Below are 19779 nucleotides of genomic sequence, written 5' to 3' on the forward strand. Positions count from 1 at the left end.
AGCCCAGGATCAACCACCACCCAGGAGTGGAAACGAACCTTCCTCCTGGGGATTACTTGTACCTGGAGGAAACACATGGAGTGACCGTGAACTCATTCGTGTCTAGAAGGTCTGCACTGACCGCAGACCCATCTCCTGCTCCTTTGAAAATTTCCACAATCATCTGCAGGGCTCCGGCATGTAATAGCTGCTTGCTACGTGTCACGCCATTGTACTCTCATGACAGCTATGTGGGGGAGGGACACTCATGATCCCCATTTCATAGATGAGGAAACCGAGACTTGAAGGTGAAGTCACTGGCCCCAGGTCACAGAGCTGGGATAAGTGGCCCCACGTCCGTTCTGTCAAACAGGAAGAACATTCCATCCTAACCCCGCCCCCAGGAGCCTAAGTTCCAGTTCTGAACCAGCCTTGCTGTGTAGCCCTGGGTGAGCCGCTCCTCTTCTCTGAGCCTTTTTTCTCATCTGCCAAGCAGGTCTGATATGCTCGGGCAGATGGGACTTCCAACACCAACTGAGATGATGCCCATTTGGGTCTCAAGGAAATTACAGGTTTCTCCCAGCGCCAAGGGTCACACACGCACGCACACACGCACGCACGCATGCGCACACCCGGTGCTGGGCTGCAGACTTGGCAGGAGAGCTGCCCGCGGGGTCACAGGCACCGGGAGACGAACCAGCCCCGCACCCTCCAGCGGGGCAGAACTTACGCGATCCTCCGGCTCTGGGCGCTGCTGAAGCCAGCGAAGGAGGCGCTCCGGCCCACGACCCCCACAGCCCCCGCGTCCCCGGAGGACAGGAACCGCAGCCTCACCGACATGGCCGTCACCTAGACGGGGAGAGGACAGGAGAGTCAGCCTCGTACCTCCATCTGGTGAGTGCTGACAGCGGCCAGCCCCCTGCCACCACGGCCCCCAAGGCCGTTATGATAGCCGCGGAGAGGGGGCAGCTGGTAGCGTCCCCAGCTGACAGATGAGAAAACTGAGGCTCAGTGAGATTAGGGAACCTGGCTGGAGCTCGTGGCAGGAGCGAAGTTCGAACCCAGGTCTCTGTACTCTGGGCTCAGGTCCTTAATGCTTGAGCAATCCTGAGCCCTCCAGCAGCAGGGGGTCTGCTCCTCCTAAAACCAGACCTGCTGACCTCTCCTCAGTGACTCCTCGCCGCCGGTAACCCTCACCCCCCTCCACAACCCTCACTGAGCACTGTGTGCCAGACACGGTGCTGGAGACACGCACTGAGCAAGACAGGCAAAGCCCTTGTCCTCCCCGGCTCCCAGTCTGTCAGGGAGGCTGATGAACTACCAGCTACAGTAAGAAGTCTCTGGCAAAGCGATGGGGGAGCCCAGGGGGAACTTGATCTAGCCGCGGAGGAGGTGACCAAGGGCTGAGAGGGAAAGGCTAAGGCGGGGAGGGAAGGATATCTGAGGCAGAGGGAACAGCATGGGCAAAGGCCAGGGAGTGCAGAAGATACGGTGTCATCCAGAAACAAAGCAGCTTCGCAGGTTGGGCATGACTCCAGGCGAGGCTGGAGAGGCCCACAGCGTGCAGGTCATGGAGGGCCTTGGTAACCCCAGGGAAGGTTTTGGCCTTGCAAAAGGGCCAGGGTGACTGGGAGCCCCCAGAAGGTTTTGAGCAGGGCTTGACAAAGCCCATCTCACAGGAGGCCAGGCTGCTGGCCTCCCCAGCTACATTGCCCCGTCTCTAACCCAGCCCACGCTGAGACCACCCTAGAACCCCGGCTTCCTAGCTTTCTTTCCAAACCACTTCTAGATCAGAAAAATGCCACCACATCCCTTGGGAATATCACCCAGTGTCTTCCAGCAGCAACGAGCGGAAGGTTCTCTGTACCTAACCTAAGTCTCCGCAGCCACAGTTTCATACCTTGCTCCTCAGCCAGGCTGGAGTCAGTCCAGGGGTTCTGGGGACCCTACTGGCCAAGTCACACCTATAGACAAGCTGCACGGCACCGCCCCCTCCTCTCCCTGGGTGGTACTGCGCCTGCGTCCTGACGTCTCTTCTCCGGCCAGCAGAGTCTGGTGTCCATGCCTTTGCTCACACTCACCTCCTCCCTCACCATAACGTTCTCTTTCGAGCCACATCTGTCCAGTGAGTATGGTCAGTCCCCACCACAGGCTCCAGAGCCCCCCCAGCAGATCTGTGTAGCCCCCACAAACCTTCGCCTCCTTCCAAATATCCCCCACCCATCCCGAGTGTGCTGTACATAGGCGAGCACTGGAAACAACAAAAACCCAGACCTGGGCTCAAATCCCAGCTGCGCCATTCACTGCTCTGGGCCTCAGTGGTCACAGCTGCAAAGTGGAAAGTCAGAAAAGGCCCCAGGAGACAAGGTGCGGAGGGCACACAATGAGAAGGGGATGCAAGGGAAGAATGGTTGTCTCAGTGCAGTGGCCTGACCCGGACAGCAGCCCTGGGGGTGACTGCAGAGACAGATGAGCCCAGTGAGCGTCCTCCAGCCATGATCGGGCGGGGGAGCTGACGAGTGTTTGCTGAGCACCCAGTGTTTGGCAACCCCTAGCGCCAGGGACCCTCCCATGCCATGTGTGGGTCTGTGAACACCAGCCCTGTTGGGAGCCATTATCTACCAAGTACTCCTTGTGAAGCCAACCCTGCGCAACGCCTTACGAAAATTATCTTACTAAATCTCCACGATCCCTGAGGCATGGGAGCTATGGCTGACCTACGCTGACGGATGAGGGACGGAGGCCCCACAAGGAGGTCCCCACCGTCCCCACCTGGGCTGGGCTGCTGCCAGCCTGGACCAGCTCACAAGCGTCCACTGTTACGCCCTCTGGAATTTGGGTAGCTTGACCTCAGCCCGGTAGGAGTATTTGTACCCTGGATGTTGCAGGTGCCACAAAATTTGATTTTGGGGGGGGTGTTGTTTTTCCCTGCATGTTGCTAAACACTTATCAGCACCCCGTTGTCCCGCCACTATCAGCAGGTGCTCAGGGTGGTGCTGGGAACCTTCTCAAACTCTTGAGAGCCCCCAGCCAAGCTGGGCAGGGGGATGAGGGGGAGCAGGGAGGGGGACCAGCAAGGTCACTGGCTGGCATGAGCACTCTGGCTCCAGCCCGGGGGCGGGGGTCTGGAACGCCCTTCCCGCACCCCCCACCCCCGTTCCACTAGTTACAGTGGTCTGTGGGCCATGACTTCTGTCACCCACCAGACAGAGAGCGACTCGCAGGCGGGGCTGCAGCATTCCCTGTTGCGTGGAACAGCCACAGCACATCCTTACTGGCCGAGAACAAGGCCTGACGGCTGGGGCTGCAGCCCCCGCGGTACCAGGCTGTGCAGCGCCCAGTGCCGGATAAGAGGAAGGATAAGGATAAGAATTTCCACTGAGGGCTAGACTCCAAGGCAGGGGCAGACGAACATTTTCTGTAAAGGACCAGATACTAAAGCTTTTGGCTTCACGGGCCATATACTCTTTGTCACAGCTACTCAGCTCTCCTGTTCTAGAGCAAAAGCAGCCGGAGACATTACGTAAATGATGAGCTTGGCTATGTCCTCCTGAAACAGCCTTTCGAGAGATTCAGCTCTTACTGAATGACCCCCGAGTTGGCCAGCACTACCTCTGACCCCGGCAGCCAGCACGCTGCCTGCTACCTGCTCTAACCATGTAAAATCTCATTTAATTCTCCCAAGATTATATGAAGTAAGTACTCTTCATATCCCCATTTTACAGATAAAGAAATTAAGACTCGGAGAGGAGAGGAAAGGACTCAACCAAGGTCCCACAGGTAGGAGATGCCAGCGCTGGGATTTGGACGTAGGCATAACAGGTCTTAAAAGCCTGGCCGGGGGGCGCCTGGGTGGCTCAGTGGGTTGAAGCCTCTGCCTTCGGCTCAGGTCATGATCCCAGGGTCCTGGGATCCAGCCCCGCATTGGGCTCTCTGCTCAGCAGGGAGCCTGCTTCCTCCTCTCTCTGCCTGCTTCTCTACCTACTTGTGATCTCTGTCTGTCAAATAAATAAAATCTTCAAAAAAAAAAAAAAAAAAAGCCTGGCCGCTTCAAGCTGGGCTGCCCCTGCCCCCCTGGAGGCTGGCCCGAGGACATGCTCCCACCCCTGAGCTAGACCCACGCTGAAGGGTAGAGAAGGGGGCCCCAGAAGGGAAGCAGGTCATGAAAGGAACCTGCCAAGCTAGAAACAACCAGCAGTGAGCTGGGGGAGGCCAAGAAAAATCAAGGCCCATCTCCTGCAGGCTCCAGGGTGTGGGAGCCCAGGTTCGCATGGGCCTCTTGGGACCAGCGTCAGCTCCCAGTCAGCTCAGCTGCTCTAAAAGTGGGGCCAGCAGCCCTTCCCCTAGGCCCCGATGGAGCGGACCCTGGTGGTTGACCCGTTGACTGCTACAGTCTCCCCCAGCAGGGTTTCTTGCTGCAAAAGCATCTCCCTTCTTGTGGACTGGGGACAGGATGGCCCGGCTGAGACCCCTGGAATGCCAGGAGCCTTCAGTGGCAAGCCCCATGAGTGTTGGTCACCTCTGACCGAGGCTGATATTCCTAATGTTGAGTCATTGACACAACAGGGGCACTGACCACTTAGAACAGAGACTAGGCACCTTGGGGACCCCCTTCCCCCTCCCCTGCTTTGGCTGACATTCACCCTTTCGCTGCTAGGCTGTGGGCAAGTCTGGAAAGTTCCCGGGGCGGGACACTTGGAGCCCCAGAGTAGCTCCGGAAAGTCAGCACTGTGCGGGGCCAAAGAGAGAAGCCAGAGTCCTCATTGCACCCCTGGGCAGAGGAGAGAGGCACAGAAGTCATGCAGGTCCCAAACCTTGGATGTCAGACAGGACTGCGTCTTCCCCGTGCGTCCCTCGCTGCCTCTCTCTGGCCGGGCACCCCTGGCAGCGCTCACTTAGGCGGGTGGCTCGGAGACAGCTGGTGAGTGTGGCCAGAGCAGGATAGCTGGAGGGGCTTCTCCCCCAGCCGCTGCTCCCCAGACACCCGGGGCCGTCGTCCTGGGCCTCCGCCCCCGAGACGCGGCTGGAGGGAGCCCGAGCCCACTCCGCTAAATCTGTCCAGCTCACTGCTGGCCGGAGCCGCCCGCCAGTCCAGGGAACCTACAATTTCACCTCATTTGGAGGTGAGGCTTCTAAATTTAACAGCGTGGGCTCTCAGGGCTGGGTGGCTTTTAGGCCTAAGTCCCTCACTTAGGGCTCTTTTATATCCGCTCAAATGCCAGGCAGGGCTTAGTTTGCTTATAGGAATTTCCAAAATATACCCTTTGGTCTAGCACGAAAGGAAGTGGCAAAATAGCCCAGGATGTTGAGTTTATACCTAAGAGGGATGGGCCACCGGAGGAGGCCAGGCTGGGAACCAGACTGTCTGCGCCCGATGGAGGCCAACTCCCTCATTTCACCGGTGAGCCCCCTGACCGGCCTGGACGGCCCAGAGGTGAATGGAAGGGCCAGCCCAGTGCCCAGCTCCTTGGCTGCAGCTACATCCAGGCCGTGGCCTCTCCCTCCCTGGCGTGCCCTTCCTGCAAGTCACCCCGTGCTCCCTCCCAGCCTTTAGGTCCCAACAAAAAGGTCACCTCCTCAGAGAGGCCCTCCCCAGCCCCCCGGGCTACAGCGGCCTCTCTCCTCACCCTGTTTCAAATCCTTCAGACAAGTCCTTGCCATCCCACATTGTCTGGTCAGCGGCTTGGGAGTTGTGAGGCCCCCTCCATGAGCCCCAGCTCCATAGGGCGGGGGACTTTTCTCGCTCACAGCTGTATGTCCAGGACCCCCAAAATACTGGTTCATAAGTGACTGATTGAACAAGTGAACAATGGAAGGACGTCTCTTCAGAACTGTCCCTAGGATCCCTTCACTTGATTTTTCCCTTCAACATACATGTATTGAGTGCCTACTGAATGCAGGCTCTTGGCATATGGCTATGAACTAGTCCATCAAGAGACAGGAATTAGGACTTGAAGAAATAAGACTGGATTGTGACGGGGAACAAGAGGCCTGGGGAGCTAACAAGGACCCCTCCCTAACCCAGCCAAAGGGGAGTGACTGGGGAGACCCCTTGGGGGAAGTCATATGTTGAAATCTAAAGGAGGAGGAATTGGCAGAGAGAGAGGATGTGCTGGAAGTGTGTGCCAGGTGTCAGGAACAGCATGTGCAGAAGCTCAGAGGCAAGAGATAGGGTCAATTAGATGAACTTAGTTCAATGTGTGTGGCTAGAGCATTGGGTACAAAAGAGAATCCTTGAGGGGCTAGTAGGGACCAGACTTATGTGGGGTGGGGATTTAAGCTGCATCCAGGGAGAAGTATGCAAGAAAGGCCTCCAGCACCCTCTGGCTCTGGGAAGGTGCCCTTTGAGTTCTATTACTTCTGCACTATGCCCTGCTGCCACCTTGCTGGACAATGCTGTGTCTCAGTAGGCAATTACAGGGTGCCTACTGCATGCCAAGCCCTTGAACATGGCACCTCCATCCAGAGGCTGGGAGCAGTCACACTGGGGAAACTTCTTCCCCTTTGGCCCAAGGTCCATGCCTCCTGGGCCAGCGCAGACCACCACTTATGGAGAAGCTCAGACACTCTGAACAACCTATACCAGCTTGAGCTAGGTTTTTGCCCTCCACAGTCAATCCCTGACCCACCCACCCCCTGCTTCCCCCACAAACAAGGCCCAGACATTTGATAGTCCCCTGAGAGGGAAAATCCCAGAGCTAACCCACAGAGGACAGAGGCCATGTCAGGTCTGGTGCCCTCCAACTTGGGGACCCCTTCTCTCTGCTGAGCCCAGTGGGCCTCACTCCTATCAGGTGCTTCTAGATGCTTCTCTCCCCACTGCTAGGGATCTGTTCATCTCTCCCAAGCCAGGAAAGCAGGACCAGGGGGTCTGCATGTGATGTTGGAAAAGTTCCCTCCCCTCTGAGCCTCTGTCTCCCTGTCTTAAAGTGGGAGGACAGGGGAGGACTAGAGTTCAGTGTCGCCCAAGCACAGGCCACTCTGGGCCAAGTAAGGAACCACAGTAGACACTGTGACTCCCTTGCCTCAGTCCACTTTCTGTCCTGGCTCCCCAACAATCTTAACGCTTGTCACCCCTCATTCAGCTGAGCACAGAGCTGGCCCCAAGCATAGCGTGATAGGCAGGAGAGGGATGAGCTAAGCTTTATTCAGGGTTCTTGTTGAATTTCTTTTTTTTTTTAAAGATTTTATTTATTTATTTGTCAGAGAGAGAGAGTGAGCACAGGCAGACAGAGTGGCAGGCAGAGACAGAGAGAGAAGCAGGCTCCCCGCCGAGCACGGAGCCCGATGTGGGACTCCATCCCAGGACGCCGGGATCATGACCTGAGCCAAAGGCAGCCGCTTAACCAACTGAGCCACCCAGGCGTCCCTTGTTGAATTTCTTTTAAGGTAACCTCCTATTTAGAACAAACTGTCTTCTGTATGATAGAAAGTGTTTTTTAAAAAAGTAATAGCATATTTAAATGAAGAGTAATGGATTTGAAGGACACTTGGCTTCAGTAGAGCAGGTAGGAACCCAGCTTCTTGGCAGCCCACATTTCTGGGTTCCCCCACGGAAATAGGACCAGGAGTGAGGGGAAGAGGGGGGCATGGGAAACCCAGGTGTGTCTCTGCAGGTGGCCTGATGGAGAGCCAGATGAGCGAACAACGCTGGTTTCTAGTGGAAGAGAGGAGCAAACAGCTCCTCAGGGAGCCCTAACTGTCCCCCCAGTGTTTGTTGTCCCAGGGCTGCAAGGCAAACGGAAACTTCCTGATGGTTCAGGACAGGCATGGGAGTCAGGCTCCAGGATCCAAGAGGCTCCCTTCCCTCAGTTTATCACACAGCCTATAGTCCCCTATGACCTTCCTGCCAAGGGCAGTCCTGCGAGGTGTCCATGACCTGCTCCAGCTCAAGCCCAGAGTCTCAAAGGGACCAGTCACACGGGGGGGGGGGGGGGGCGGGGGGGGGGGGGACAGGTGCACCATCTCCCCAGTCTACACAGCACACCTGTGACCCTTTTACAGATGAGAACTCCAGGTGAGGCTGCAAAGGGCCAAGTGTGAGGGAGAGGTTCAGTAGCCCAAATGGTTCAGCCACAGGAAGGAAATGTATGCGGCCATGAGAGGTGGGAATGTGGTTTTGAGGAATAATGACATGAGAAAATGAAAGATGTTCAAAGTACGATGTGGAGCAAGCAGACCGAGAGGTGAGCTGCATACGACCTGGCCTCAGCCTTATTTTTGAGATGACACCTTACCGATGTTCTGCAGAGGACATGCACTCCCTTGTAGTTAGGGAAAAAAAAGTTAATTTGAAGAAAACAGAACACATGGTTGCCATGTCCTTGGTTGCATAGTAATTAAGCAGGACTGACTGCCTGTCCTCTGACCCGAAGAATGTTGCTTTTCAGGATGAACCTGGGGTCAAAGGAGAAACTATCCTCTTAAAAAAAAAACAAAAAAGAAAAACAATTTTTTTTTCGAAGGCCCACAAATATTATCTACACTCCCAGGCAACTCCGTGGGGCTTTTAGGAGGTAAAGATGACTCATGAATTTCTGTGAAATATCCAGAGGGTGTTTGGATTTAAATGGCCCCTTCACTGATCTGATCGCCACCAACAGGCTCCCATCACGCTCCCATCACCTGGTGTGCCCGGGGCCCTGGGAAAGACGGCAGCTCTTCGGGGAAGGGGCCTCTTGGGGCTGCCGTGGGGGTAAGAGTGTGCGTGCAGCCGGGGCACGTGGCTGGGAAAGACGGGGCCTGGAGGCAAGATAACAGAGATGGGGGCACGAGAGCTGATCCTCTGGGAAGCACGAGACGGGCAGCTGAAGCCCCTTTCACACGCAGCCTCCACGCTGGTCTGTGGCTGTAGGACCAGCTCTAGAAAACAGGCTGGCCGAGGGGCGCCTGGGGGGCTCAGTCGGTTAAGCGTCTACCTTCAGCTCAGGTCATGATCACAGGGTCCTGGGATCGAGCCCCCAGAGCGGACTCCTTGCTCGGCAAGGAACCGGCTTCTCCCTCTCCCTTTGCCCCTCCCCCTGCTTGCACTCGCTCTCTTTCTCTCTGTCAAATAAATAAAATCTTGAAAGGAAGGAAGGAAGGAAGAGAAAGAGGCCGGCCAGGAGGGCCCAGATAGAGGGATGGTGTAGACAGACCCCTCCTGGTGCTGACCTCATTGGCAGGTCGGGGTGAGTCCAAGAAAGGCTCAGTGTTCCTGGCCAGGCACCTGTTTGATGTCAAAAACTGAGGGCAGTAATACTGCTAATGAGAACCAACACTATGAGAACACTTGCTGTGTGTCCCCACCCTGTTCTAAGAATTAACTTGTTTCATCCCTGGTACCCAGAGAGTTTGGCCTCCACGGCACCCTGGGCTCGCTGAGAGCGGCACCCCCTTCCCACATCCTGGACACGTGGCATCTCCCACAGCACCCTTCCGAGGCGGGCCCTGCTACCGCCCCCATTTCACAGACTGGGAGACTGAGGCTTCCGGAGCTGAAGTGGCCGGAACTCACAAGGGGCAGCATCACGTCACTGTAACTCCCCCGCAAACACGTGTGTGGGCAGTGGGCCTCCGGCGTGTGTGCACACTCACCACACCCTGGCCGTGACCGAGCACCATGTGTAGGACTCTACCCAGAAGCCCTTCGCACACGCTGAGTGTGGGAGTGTCTCAGCCTCAGCACTGACCCTTCGGGCCAGATCATTCTTTGCCGTGGGGGTCGTCCTGTGTATGCGCTGGTACCAGGAGCCCTGCCCCCTCCAGGGTGACAACCAGGGGTGTCCGCAGACACTGCCACGTGTCCCCCCGGGGGGGCAGAATCGCCTCCAGTGGGAAGCACTGGGTTCAAGGCCGCGCTTCAGTCTGTGATCAAGGACTCGTGAATTAGCGTCGTGGGCATCTGGGATCATTTCCGTGGCTGCAGGAAATGGCAGTGAAGGGACTTACTCCGTTGGCTACAAACAGGGGGGCCCAGCAGCCCAAAAGCTTCAGAAGGGGCCCTGGGGCCGCAGCCTCTGCACCCCCACCCCCGTGCGTGCGCCCGCACACTCACACCCTCATACCGGGATGTGGCCAGGGGCCTGGGGACTGAGAGCGACAGCTCGAGCTCGGAGAAGAGCTTGGGGGCCTCCTCGGGCATCTGCTGTCACATCCGAGCCCTGCACGAGACCCCCGCCTGGCAGCAAAGAGAGCCCGAAAGGCAGCCTACTCGTTTCATCAGAAAGACCCTGACCACTGATGAACACACACTGGCCCGGGTTCACTTAACACAGGCAGTACTTGGATTCAGCTCCGCACCAAATGAGCTGAACTCTCCGCAGTCGGGGACACAGACCCTCCCGGCTGCTCACCCACACAGCCAGCATTACAGCGGCCTCTCCTAACCCTGCAGACCGCGGAGCAAGAATGCCATTCCCACCTGCTGACTCCGGAAGAGTGGCTCGGTGCCTCGCCCTGGGCCAAGGTCACAGGGCACAGGGGGCCTGTGCGTGGGTCCCACGGGAATGGTTGGATTACTTTTAAAACCAGAAGGTCAGAAATGAACCTGTAGGCTAAGCAGAATGTTTTATTATGTGATATCGTACGTGTTACATATTAATAGCATGTGTTTTTTAATGGAATTTATCCAACACCAATTCAATCGTAACATACACGATTTAATATTTCTTATGGAGAAAGAGTCCCGCGAAGGCCAAGGTGCTGGGGGCTCAGGAAGGTCATCACGGACCCTGCCCTTTGCCCTTTGCCAGCCGTCCCTTGAACAGTGCCTCTCCCTCTCCCCGCCAGGCTCCCTCTCCAGCTCCTTCCCCACCCCCACCTCCTTGCTTCTCAGCCTGGCCCTAACCCTAACCCTAACCTTAACCCAGCCTCACAGAGACAGAGGGTCCGAGAGAGAGCCAGATCCTTGACCTTGTGCTTGACCTGAATACATTCTTTTGACCTTCACCAAAATGCTACGCCATGTGGGCCACTTTGTCCTGTTCTGGCCCGTAGGATCTAGAAGTTCCAGCCCAGGCAGCCCGGCTTCCGAGTCAGCCGCTTATCCACAGGCCTTCAGTGCCAGCTTCCCGGAACCGGCAGAGGCTTTGCCGACAATGTCACTGAGGCTTGGACCCCGCCCCCCACCCCCAGTCTCCCCCCTGAGTCCTGTTCAGACTCTCCCCTTCTTGGACAGTTGGATCCCTTCCTCCTCTCACCTCATTCGTGTGTGGTTCTCTGGGGCGTGGGCAAGTGGGCTTTTTCACCCTCCTCTCCCTGATTGCTCATGAGATCGAGAGTGTTTCTGTACGCTCATTATCTTTAGCATCTCCCGTTCTGGCACTTATCAGTTCACGTTCTTTCGTCCCAGCTACCTAGCTTTTTCTCGAGGACTTCCGGTTTTCTTCCAGCCCCTCCCTCACCTTTTCCCTTGCTCTCCATGCTGTGTCTGTGTGTGCGTGTGTGAGTGTGTAGCAAAAGCTCCAGATATTTGCGCGACCAGATCTGTCAACATGGTCCTTCTACCTTTTAAGAGTTTGGAACCTGCTCTCTGCACCTCGAAGATGAAGTTTCTACTCTGAAGACCACTGAAGTCTAGCTCCTTGGGTGAGAATTTCGTCTTCCAGGCCAGGCTGTAAAGTCCTCAAGAGTCTCTCCCTCCTCCACAGAGGGCCTTGGCCAAGAGATTTCACTATCTGCTCTGCTTCTCAGAAACACCCTGAACTGGGTCCCTCCTCTGCATGCCCTCCCCCAGCGCCAGGCCCCCACCCCCGCCTCCTTTCTGGTCTTCACTGGTCCCCCTGCCTCCCCACCGGGCCCTCTGCCCCAACGTGAAAACCACAATGAGCTTTTAAAAATGTCCATCAGGTTTCTGACATCCCTCCCCAGGCTTGCAGCTTCTGGAGCTAAAATCTAGAACTAAAATCTTACCCCTGGAACTGTACCTGCAAGGCTCCGAAGAGAGGCCTTGTTCAGGGGTGCCTGGGGATGGAGCCCAGAGAGGGACGGGCAAGAGCTCCCTATCCCCCGCCCAGGAAGGCGAGAGCACCTGTGGTGCCCCTTCTCCTCCTCCCCCCCCCACCCCCAAGAATGAATCACAACTGGATCTTGTTCTAGTAAAGGCAGGGGCGGGGGAGGACTTGCAAAGTCTTCACATAACCCATCCTGTCTCCACCCGTTCTCACCCAGCCTGGAAGGCAGGCAGGAAGGGGTGTCAGCTCCTCACCCTGTTTACAGCTTAATGCTGTGGCTCAGAGAGGGCAAGTGGTTTTACCACACTCACACAGCCGGGGCAAGGGGGTGGGTAGAGATGTCTGGCAGGGAGGAAATACTGGCATTCGAACACATTTTGAGCACTTGAGTAGTGGCACATGAGGAGAGAGGATGATTAGGGACCTCACTGGGAGACCCTTGGTGGGTGAGGGGCTAGGGCTGTAACTGGGGAGCCCAGCAGATATATATATTTTTAAATATTTTATTTATTTATTTGACACAGAGAGAGAGAGAGATCACAAGTAGGCAGAGAGGCAGGCAGAGAGAAAGGAGGAAGCAGGCTCCCTGCTGAGCAGAGAGCCCGATGCGGGGCTCGATCCCAGGACCCTGAGATCATGACCTGAGCTGAAGGCAGAGGCTTTAACCCACTGAGCCACCCAGGCACCCCAGGAGCCCAGCAGATATTAACACTTCAAGCCCCCCCACTGAAGTTGTTCGTGAGAAGTCCCTGCAGTCGCCTAACCTGGCCCTCACATCTGAATGAGGATCCAGGTCCCAGTGGGGCAGAGTCAGCCTCCAGGAATGCCCAAGGTCCCCCCGCCAGCAGGCCTGGGACTCCTGCACAGGCACGTGGGCTGCTTCAGGGGGACTGTTTGCTGATGGAGGCTGTTAACAGCACCGGAAATGGTCAGGGCTTCACCCAGAGATGGGCCATCTGGTCATCCCAAGATAAACAATTTACAAGAGACACATCTAGCCAGCCTGCTGTTTCAGTTTTTCTTTTGATAATGCGATGTGCCATTTCCTCTCCCTTCGGGTGCCAACTGCAGACAGAGGCTGTCCCAGGTGCCCCGGGGGGGGGGGGGGGGGGAGACAGGGGGCCAGGAAAGTCAGATTTTTTCACTTTTCTTGCCCCATCCTCAGGGCTGAGTGACTCTATGCCAGAGGCTAACCCACAGGGGAAGGAGAGTGGACTCCCTCCCAGAGGAACAGCTTTATTTTCTAGGACCCGAAGTCTTCAATTTCCAGAATCTTCAGCCTAAAACCCATTTCCTTTTGGAAGAAGACCCCTACTGGTCTCCCCAGGAATTGCAGCCCTGCTCTACCAGCCGTGGCAAATGCCCACACAGAAGAGGGGACCCGTTTCCGATGTTCAGAGCAAAGCCAGTGGATTCCCAGGCATGCAAGATGTGTGTGTGGCTTAACAGCCTGAAATAAACAGTTTGTGCTGGAATTGTAATCCTGGAGTTTCCAAAAAGTGTTGCAAAACACCCCGGGCGGACTCTGGAGTTTGTGTACTACAAGCTGTTTATCAATTAATTCCTTCTTTGCCGAACATTCTTACTTGGCCCACTGGGAGAGGAGTTCGGTGGGAATGCATCTCCAATTTTGTAATGAAAATCACCAGAGAAAGAGGGTTGACTCTGGGGAGGCTCATGTTACAGAAGATGTGGCTGGAACAGGTGGTTCCCATACGCACGAGGCTAGTATGAAGTCCTGAGCTCATGGAATAAGGAAGGGGACCTCTGGGGACGGGGATGTGGGGACTGTGCTGTATGCTGTGAGCTACACGTCCACAGAGTCACAGGAGGGTGAGGAGTGTAAGCCTTGATAAAAAACAAAAACAAAAACAAAAACAAAAAACACCACACAAAACAAAACAAAACAAAACAAAGAAACAACCAAGGTTAAGTCCATACTTTGCCCCTTCCTAGCTCTGTGACTTAGACAAGTCTGAGCCTCAGTTTTTCCATCTGTAAAATAGGGATCATTGATGTTACCTTCTGTAACTTGCTTTCCCGTCTGCTTTACCATCGCAAGAACATGCTTTTTCCCTCTCTGTTAAAAGGAAAAAACAAGCTACAATGTATACCTTTATCTACTGCTTTGCATCCAAGGGTTAGAGCCCTGAGGATGTGTATCAGCTTTCTGGAGCTGCTGTAACAAAGTAGACGGTAAACCAGGTAGCTTAAAGCAACAGAAATGTTAACCTCTCACAGTTCTGGAAGCTAGATGTCCAAAATCAAGGTGTCAGCAGGGCCGTGTCCCCTCTAAAAGATCTAGGTAAGGGTCCCTCCTTGCCTCTCCCAGCTTCTGGTGGTGGCTGTCCGTCCTCAGCACCTCTTGCCTGGCCATTGCCCCTCTCCTGTCTCTGCCTAGCGGGGTTCATGCGGCCTTGTCCCAGTGGTCTCTGTCTTCACAAGGCATTGCCCTCTTGTTATAAGGGCTCCATCGCTGAATTAGGGCCCGCCCTAGTGACCTTGACCTGACGACATCTGCAAAGACCCTATTTCCAAATAAGGTCACATGCACGGGGACAAGGGGATAGGACTTCAGCAGATCTTTTGGGGGACACAATTCAACCTCAGGTAGAAAACACTTCGTTTAATCCAGCAGTTTAAGGAGACTCTGGATGTGTCAAGGTGGGCCCCAAGCATTGGTGGGTGGGAGAGAAGATACTCGTTCAGTATAAGAAAGCACAGAAACTCACTTGCTGATAATTGACAGCAGGGGAAAGGGGGGTTGGGGGGATGGGAGGGGACAATACATGAAATTCTCCAGGCAGTGAAATTTTAGGATGAGGATTCTTAAATTTACTCCCAAATGTGCTCCCCCTGCCTTCTCATTTCCCCCAATTCTCTAGACTTTCTCTCTTCCTGATGGCATTCCATTTTCCTTCCAAGGACCTAGTTTTTGCCCATCTGCTCTAGGTCTGCCGGGCCTGGCCCCGGAGCCCCACAGTCCCCTCAACAAGGACAGGCCCAAGAGCCACACAGGCAAAGCAGGCACAGCCTCCCTGGAAAAGGAAAGCGGGGGCAGGCAGACAGGAGATGGAACACATTGGATTTCGTTCATTCTGGTTCAGTGGGGCCCTGACCGGAATGTCTGCTGTGAGCCCACCTTGAGTTCCAGAGCTCTTGGTTCAGGCCCATTTCCAGGCCTGTGCACACTCCCAGTGACCTTCCGGGAGACCCCTTCAGCTCAAGTCAGCCAGATCCTTTCCCACGGGCTCACAACAGTTATCTCTAGAGCCCGCTCTGTTGTGTCAACAATACTTTAGGGAAAATGAAAGAATCCGAGCAGTGTTCAGCATGGGGTACAAGGAGGAAAGATAGTGATTTCAGAAGAGCAGAGAATTTTTAAAAATCAGCACCGGTCAGCATAAAGGTATCTAGAAGAAATGTTGAAAGCCTCAAGAATCCTTAGGGGTCACGGGGGCCACTGTCCTGGATTTCTCACTGGAGTCTCGGGCCTTGGTTTACATATTAAAAGGGAGGGGGTGCCCTATGGGAAGTCTAGAAGATGTGGGCATCCGGGGGCTGACACTCAGGGCAGGGAAACGCCTGGTGCCCACTGACACAGGACAGTGGTGACTGCTACCTGACCCACTGCCCCCCCCCCCGGAGCGGGTGGCCCCTTGCTTTTGGCCGGTGCACCACAGCCTGAGCCAGACCGCCTCCCCTGCTGCGAGGCTGGGCCACTGCCCAGCTGGGCCCTTCCTGAGCACATGCTGTTTTGATTCTGCGCCCCTCAGGCTTTATTGGATTTTCCTGCTAAATGAGGTGAGGTTTGCCCAGCCCAGTGGCAGTTCCCGTAAAAGCTGGAGTTCCGATGACCCAATGTGGCGAGTTGACAGGGAGGCACTCCCCGAAGGATGGGCTGGCTGGAAATGGGGCTTCATCCCTTCCAAGGATGGTAATGAGGTCTGAGGGCTCTAAGAGGAGGCAGGGGTCCTACGGATGCCAAGAGCCCTGGGCTGGAGGTCAGTAATCTGGACTTGTGCCCTTGCTGGGCTAGGCAAGGCTAGGCTCTCGTGGGCAAAATGGGGATAAAGCACGTACGTCACAGCACCACTTCTGGGCTCCAACAGGAGTACAGACATAGAATCAGTCTGAAAACCGTGAAGCTCTAACCAATGAACGGTTGTACCGGTATTAGTCTAGCTATCATGACCATTTTTAGTAAAACCTAAGACCTTCTGTGGGCAGGCAGAATATTAAGATGACCTTGCATAATCCTTTCTCCTTGGAGTGGGGCGGAACCTGTGACTGTAATGAGATAGGCCTCCTGTGACTGCGTCACCTTCTGTGGCAGAGGGGAGACTATCCTGGGTGGGACTGACCTTATCAGGTGAGCCCTTAAACAGGACTGGCTCTTCTGGTCAAAAGAGGTTTAAAGTAAGAGAGGGATTCCATGTGAGGGAGAGTCTCTCCATTGATGGCTTTGAAGATGGGGGAGGTTTGTGGGAAGGAATACACTGGGCCTCCAGAAGCTAAAAGTGACCCGGCTGGCCGCTGGTCATGAAGAAGAGACCTCAGTTCTGTAGCCACATGGAACCAAATGACACCCTCAAGAGTGATCTTGAAAGTGGATTTGTCCCCAGACCCTCTGGACAGCAACTCAGCCTGACTAATATCTTGAATCGAGCCTTACAATACCCTCGGCAGAGAACCCGGCCCCATCAACTCTGGCTCACCAGAACTAGGACTCGTAAATGGGGATTGTTCTAAGCGGCTGGGTTCGTGGCAATCTGTTACACAGAAAACCAACACATCTGTCAAGGAAGCCTTAAAATGGAAGGCTCCCGGGGTGCCTGGTGGAGACGAGGTTCGGACCCTGACCATACAGCTCACTGGCTGCCTGATGTCGGCCACACCACCTCCCTCACCTCCCGGAAACTGTTTCCTCATCTGTAAAGTGGGGATGGAAATTAAATGCATGAAGCATTGGAGCAGGGTACGTCATTAAGGGTGCGTAATAAATGCTCAAGAAACAGGAGCACCGTATGCATTAATGATTAGAAATCAGCTGATAGCTAGCGACAGTACACCTGTGGTCTTCAGAGCCCTGTACCCCACGCCAGGGACATGGGAATGAGCCCTGACCCAGTGTACTGGGAATTGCAGACTCTTGGAGAAGCAGGACCCTGAAAGTCACAACTTTGGAGACAGTAGGTGGGACTGCATGACACCCTTAGCTGACACAGAGAGCCCTGGTAGAATTCCGTCCTCGAGATCCCCTTCACACTGGCTTTTCTGAGGAGGAATTCTGTCGCTCAGCTTCGGTCTCATTCTGTCTAAAGGAAGCCCAAACACCAGCATCCCAAAGTTTATAGCAGCACTGCCCACAATAGTCAAACCACGGAAACAGCCCAGATGTCCATCAGCAGATGATGGATAAAGAAGATGTGATACGCACGTGTGCACGCACACACACACGCGCACGCGCGCATGCAACGGAATATTACTCAGCCATTGAAAAAAGAAATCTTGCCATTTGCAAGAACATGGACGGAACTAGAGGGTATTATGCTGAGCGAAATAAGTCAATCAGAGAAAGACAATTATACGATTTCACGCATATGTGGAATTTAGGAAACAAAACAGAGGAGCATGGGGGAAGGGAGGGAAAAATAAAATGAGATGAAATCAGAGATGGAGACAAACCATAAGAGACTCTTAATCATAGGAAACAAACTGAGGGTTGCTGGAGAGGAGGGGGCCAGGGGGATGGGGTAACTGGGGGATGGACATTAAGAGCAAGTGATGTCATGAGCACTGGGTATTCTGTGAGACTCATGACTCACTGAACTCTACCTCGAAAACTTAATATACTGTATGTTAATTGAATTTAAATTAAAAACACAAAATTTTAAAAAATAATAATAAAGGAAGCCCGAAGCCAAGGCCTTATCCTTGGAAGAGGCTCACCGTGGACCCAGGGAAACAGGGGTGTCCAATCTCCCAGTTGTATTCCTGGCATGTGCACCCCCAAATTCTCCCAGTCTCTGAACCCCACAGCCCACCGCCCTGCTCCTATATTTCTCCCCCATCCTCGGAGCAGTCTCAAGCCCTGGCCACCCACTCACATGTCCAGACTCCGTCAGATCTTCCCCCTCTCTCTTCCCTTGGACCCAGATTGGCAACATCAGGCAGTGGGGCCATACATTCCAAATTAAACACCCCCTGTCTGCTTCCCCAACAAATCAAATCCACGAGATGCCATTTTACCACCACTGGGACAACTGACCCTCCTCTGAGGCACGGACAATGAGCACCAGTGAGGACTGGAGAGATGGAGCCTCGGACCCCGTGGGCTGGGATCGGAGCACGGGCGGCTGCTTTGGAAGACAGTGCAGCCGTTCCTCCAGTGGTTCAGCACAGTTATGCATCGGTGGGGCATTTGTCACTCCTCCACGTACACCCGGGAGAAATGAAAACACGTGTCCACGCAAGACCCACACGCAAACGTTCCCAGCAGCGTATTCTCTGAGGCCAAGAAGCCAGAACGACTGAAGTGTTCATCAGCCGACGGGTGGTTCGTGAAACACGGTGCAGCCAGACAGTGGGACAGTGTTGGGTCATATAAAGAAGTGAGGCAGCCGTACATGTCCCACCGTAGATGACTCTTGGACACAGAATGCTGCGTGAAAGAAGCCAGACACAGAGGGCCACAGAGCAGATGATTCCATTTCTATGGAATGTTTAGAATAGGCAAATCCATAGAGACAGAACACAGATGAGTGGTTGCTGGAGGCTGGGAGCAGAGAAGGATGGGGGGCGGTGACTGCTAATGGGAATGGGGTTTCTTGGGGGGGGCGTGGAAATGTTCTGGAATTAGATGGTAGTAATGGTTGCACAACTTTCTGAATGTGCTTAACTGTACACTTCGGAAGTATGAGTTTTAGGGGCGCCTGGGTGGCTCAGTCGGTTAAGTGTCTGCCTTTGGTTCAGGTCATGATCTCAGGGTCCTGGGATGGAGACACGTGTTGCGTCAGGCTCCCCGCTCAGCAAGGAGTCTGCTTCTCCCTCTCCCTCTACCCCACCCCACTGCTCGTGTGCTCTCTCTCAAAGAAATAAATAAAATCTTTTAAAATAATAAAAAATAAGTGTGTGAGTTTTATGGAGCTTTATCTCCATTTTTAAAAATAGGTTGAAAAAAAGTCCTGATGGCTTCTCACTGGCTGCCTGACCTTGCACAGGTGACCTGACCTGAGCCCGAAGTTCCCCGTCTGTAGAATGGGGCCATCACAACAGCACTACCTCGTGGGTCTGCTGAGATGACCTAAGAAGATACAAGAAAGCAGTGCTCAATGAAGGGAAGTTTTAGAATTCACATTAGGATTATTCACTGCACGAGATAAATTAGGGTGGTTTTCTGACGGTCTGCCTCCTCCGGCAACTCTGCTCCCATATTCCCATCCTGCCCGGCTGATTTTCTTCCTCTTTGCACCACTTGGCATGTGATGTTCCCGCTGTTCCCTCCAACACCCTGTATGTCGTTCATGGGTAAGCCCAAGCTTGCCCTTGTCTTTGAGCCTGCCCCCCATAGCGCCTCTTCTGAGCCCCTTGCCCAGATCCACCCTCTCCCCGGGGGGGCGCCATCCTCTTCCAGAGGTGTTCAAGGGAGTCACTGACGGCAGGCTGAATCCCACCCAGAAGGTTTCACGTCCCAAACCAGGCTCGGAGCAGCTTGTCCTGTTGTCGTGCATCCCAGACTTCACGAGTTTATTGCCTTCCTGACGTCCCCCCTTCCCCATACCGGAGTACCCCCTATGTTACAAGGTGCTGAATACTTTTCTGTAAATCACCTCGCTTTTCAGAAAATAAGCATATTTTGAAAGGA

The 19779-nt window shown here is 54.5% G+C and overlaps 1 protein-coding gene across 3 annotated transcripts in view; it reads right to left on the reverse strand.

The window, feature by feature from the left end:
• Positions 1–19779, reverse strand: part of RIPOR3 (RIPOR family member 3) — a 74204-nt gene that overhangs the window by 29297 nt on the left and 25128 nt on the right. For 2 of the 3 annotated variants that reach the window (XM_045981833.1, XM_045981835.1), the window contains exon 2: positions 710–828. In XM_045981833.1, the coding sequence (XP_045837789.1) occupies positions 710–828 (119 nt within the window). Of the gene's footprint in view, positions 1–709; positions 829–10381; positions 10508–19779 lie in introns of all 3 variants that reach the window. The other variant, XM_045981834.1, reaches the window with a different exon arrangement.

Source organism: Meles meles, chromosome 16, assembly GCF_922984935.1.
Source record: "Meles meles chromosome 16, mMelMel3.1 paternal haplotype, whole genome shotgun sequence".
Lineage (NCBI taxonomy): Eukaryota > Metazoa > Chordata > Mammalia > Carnivora > Mustelidae > Meles > Meles meles.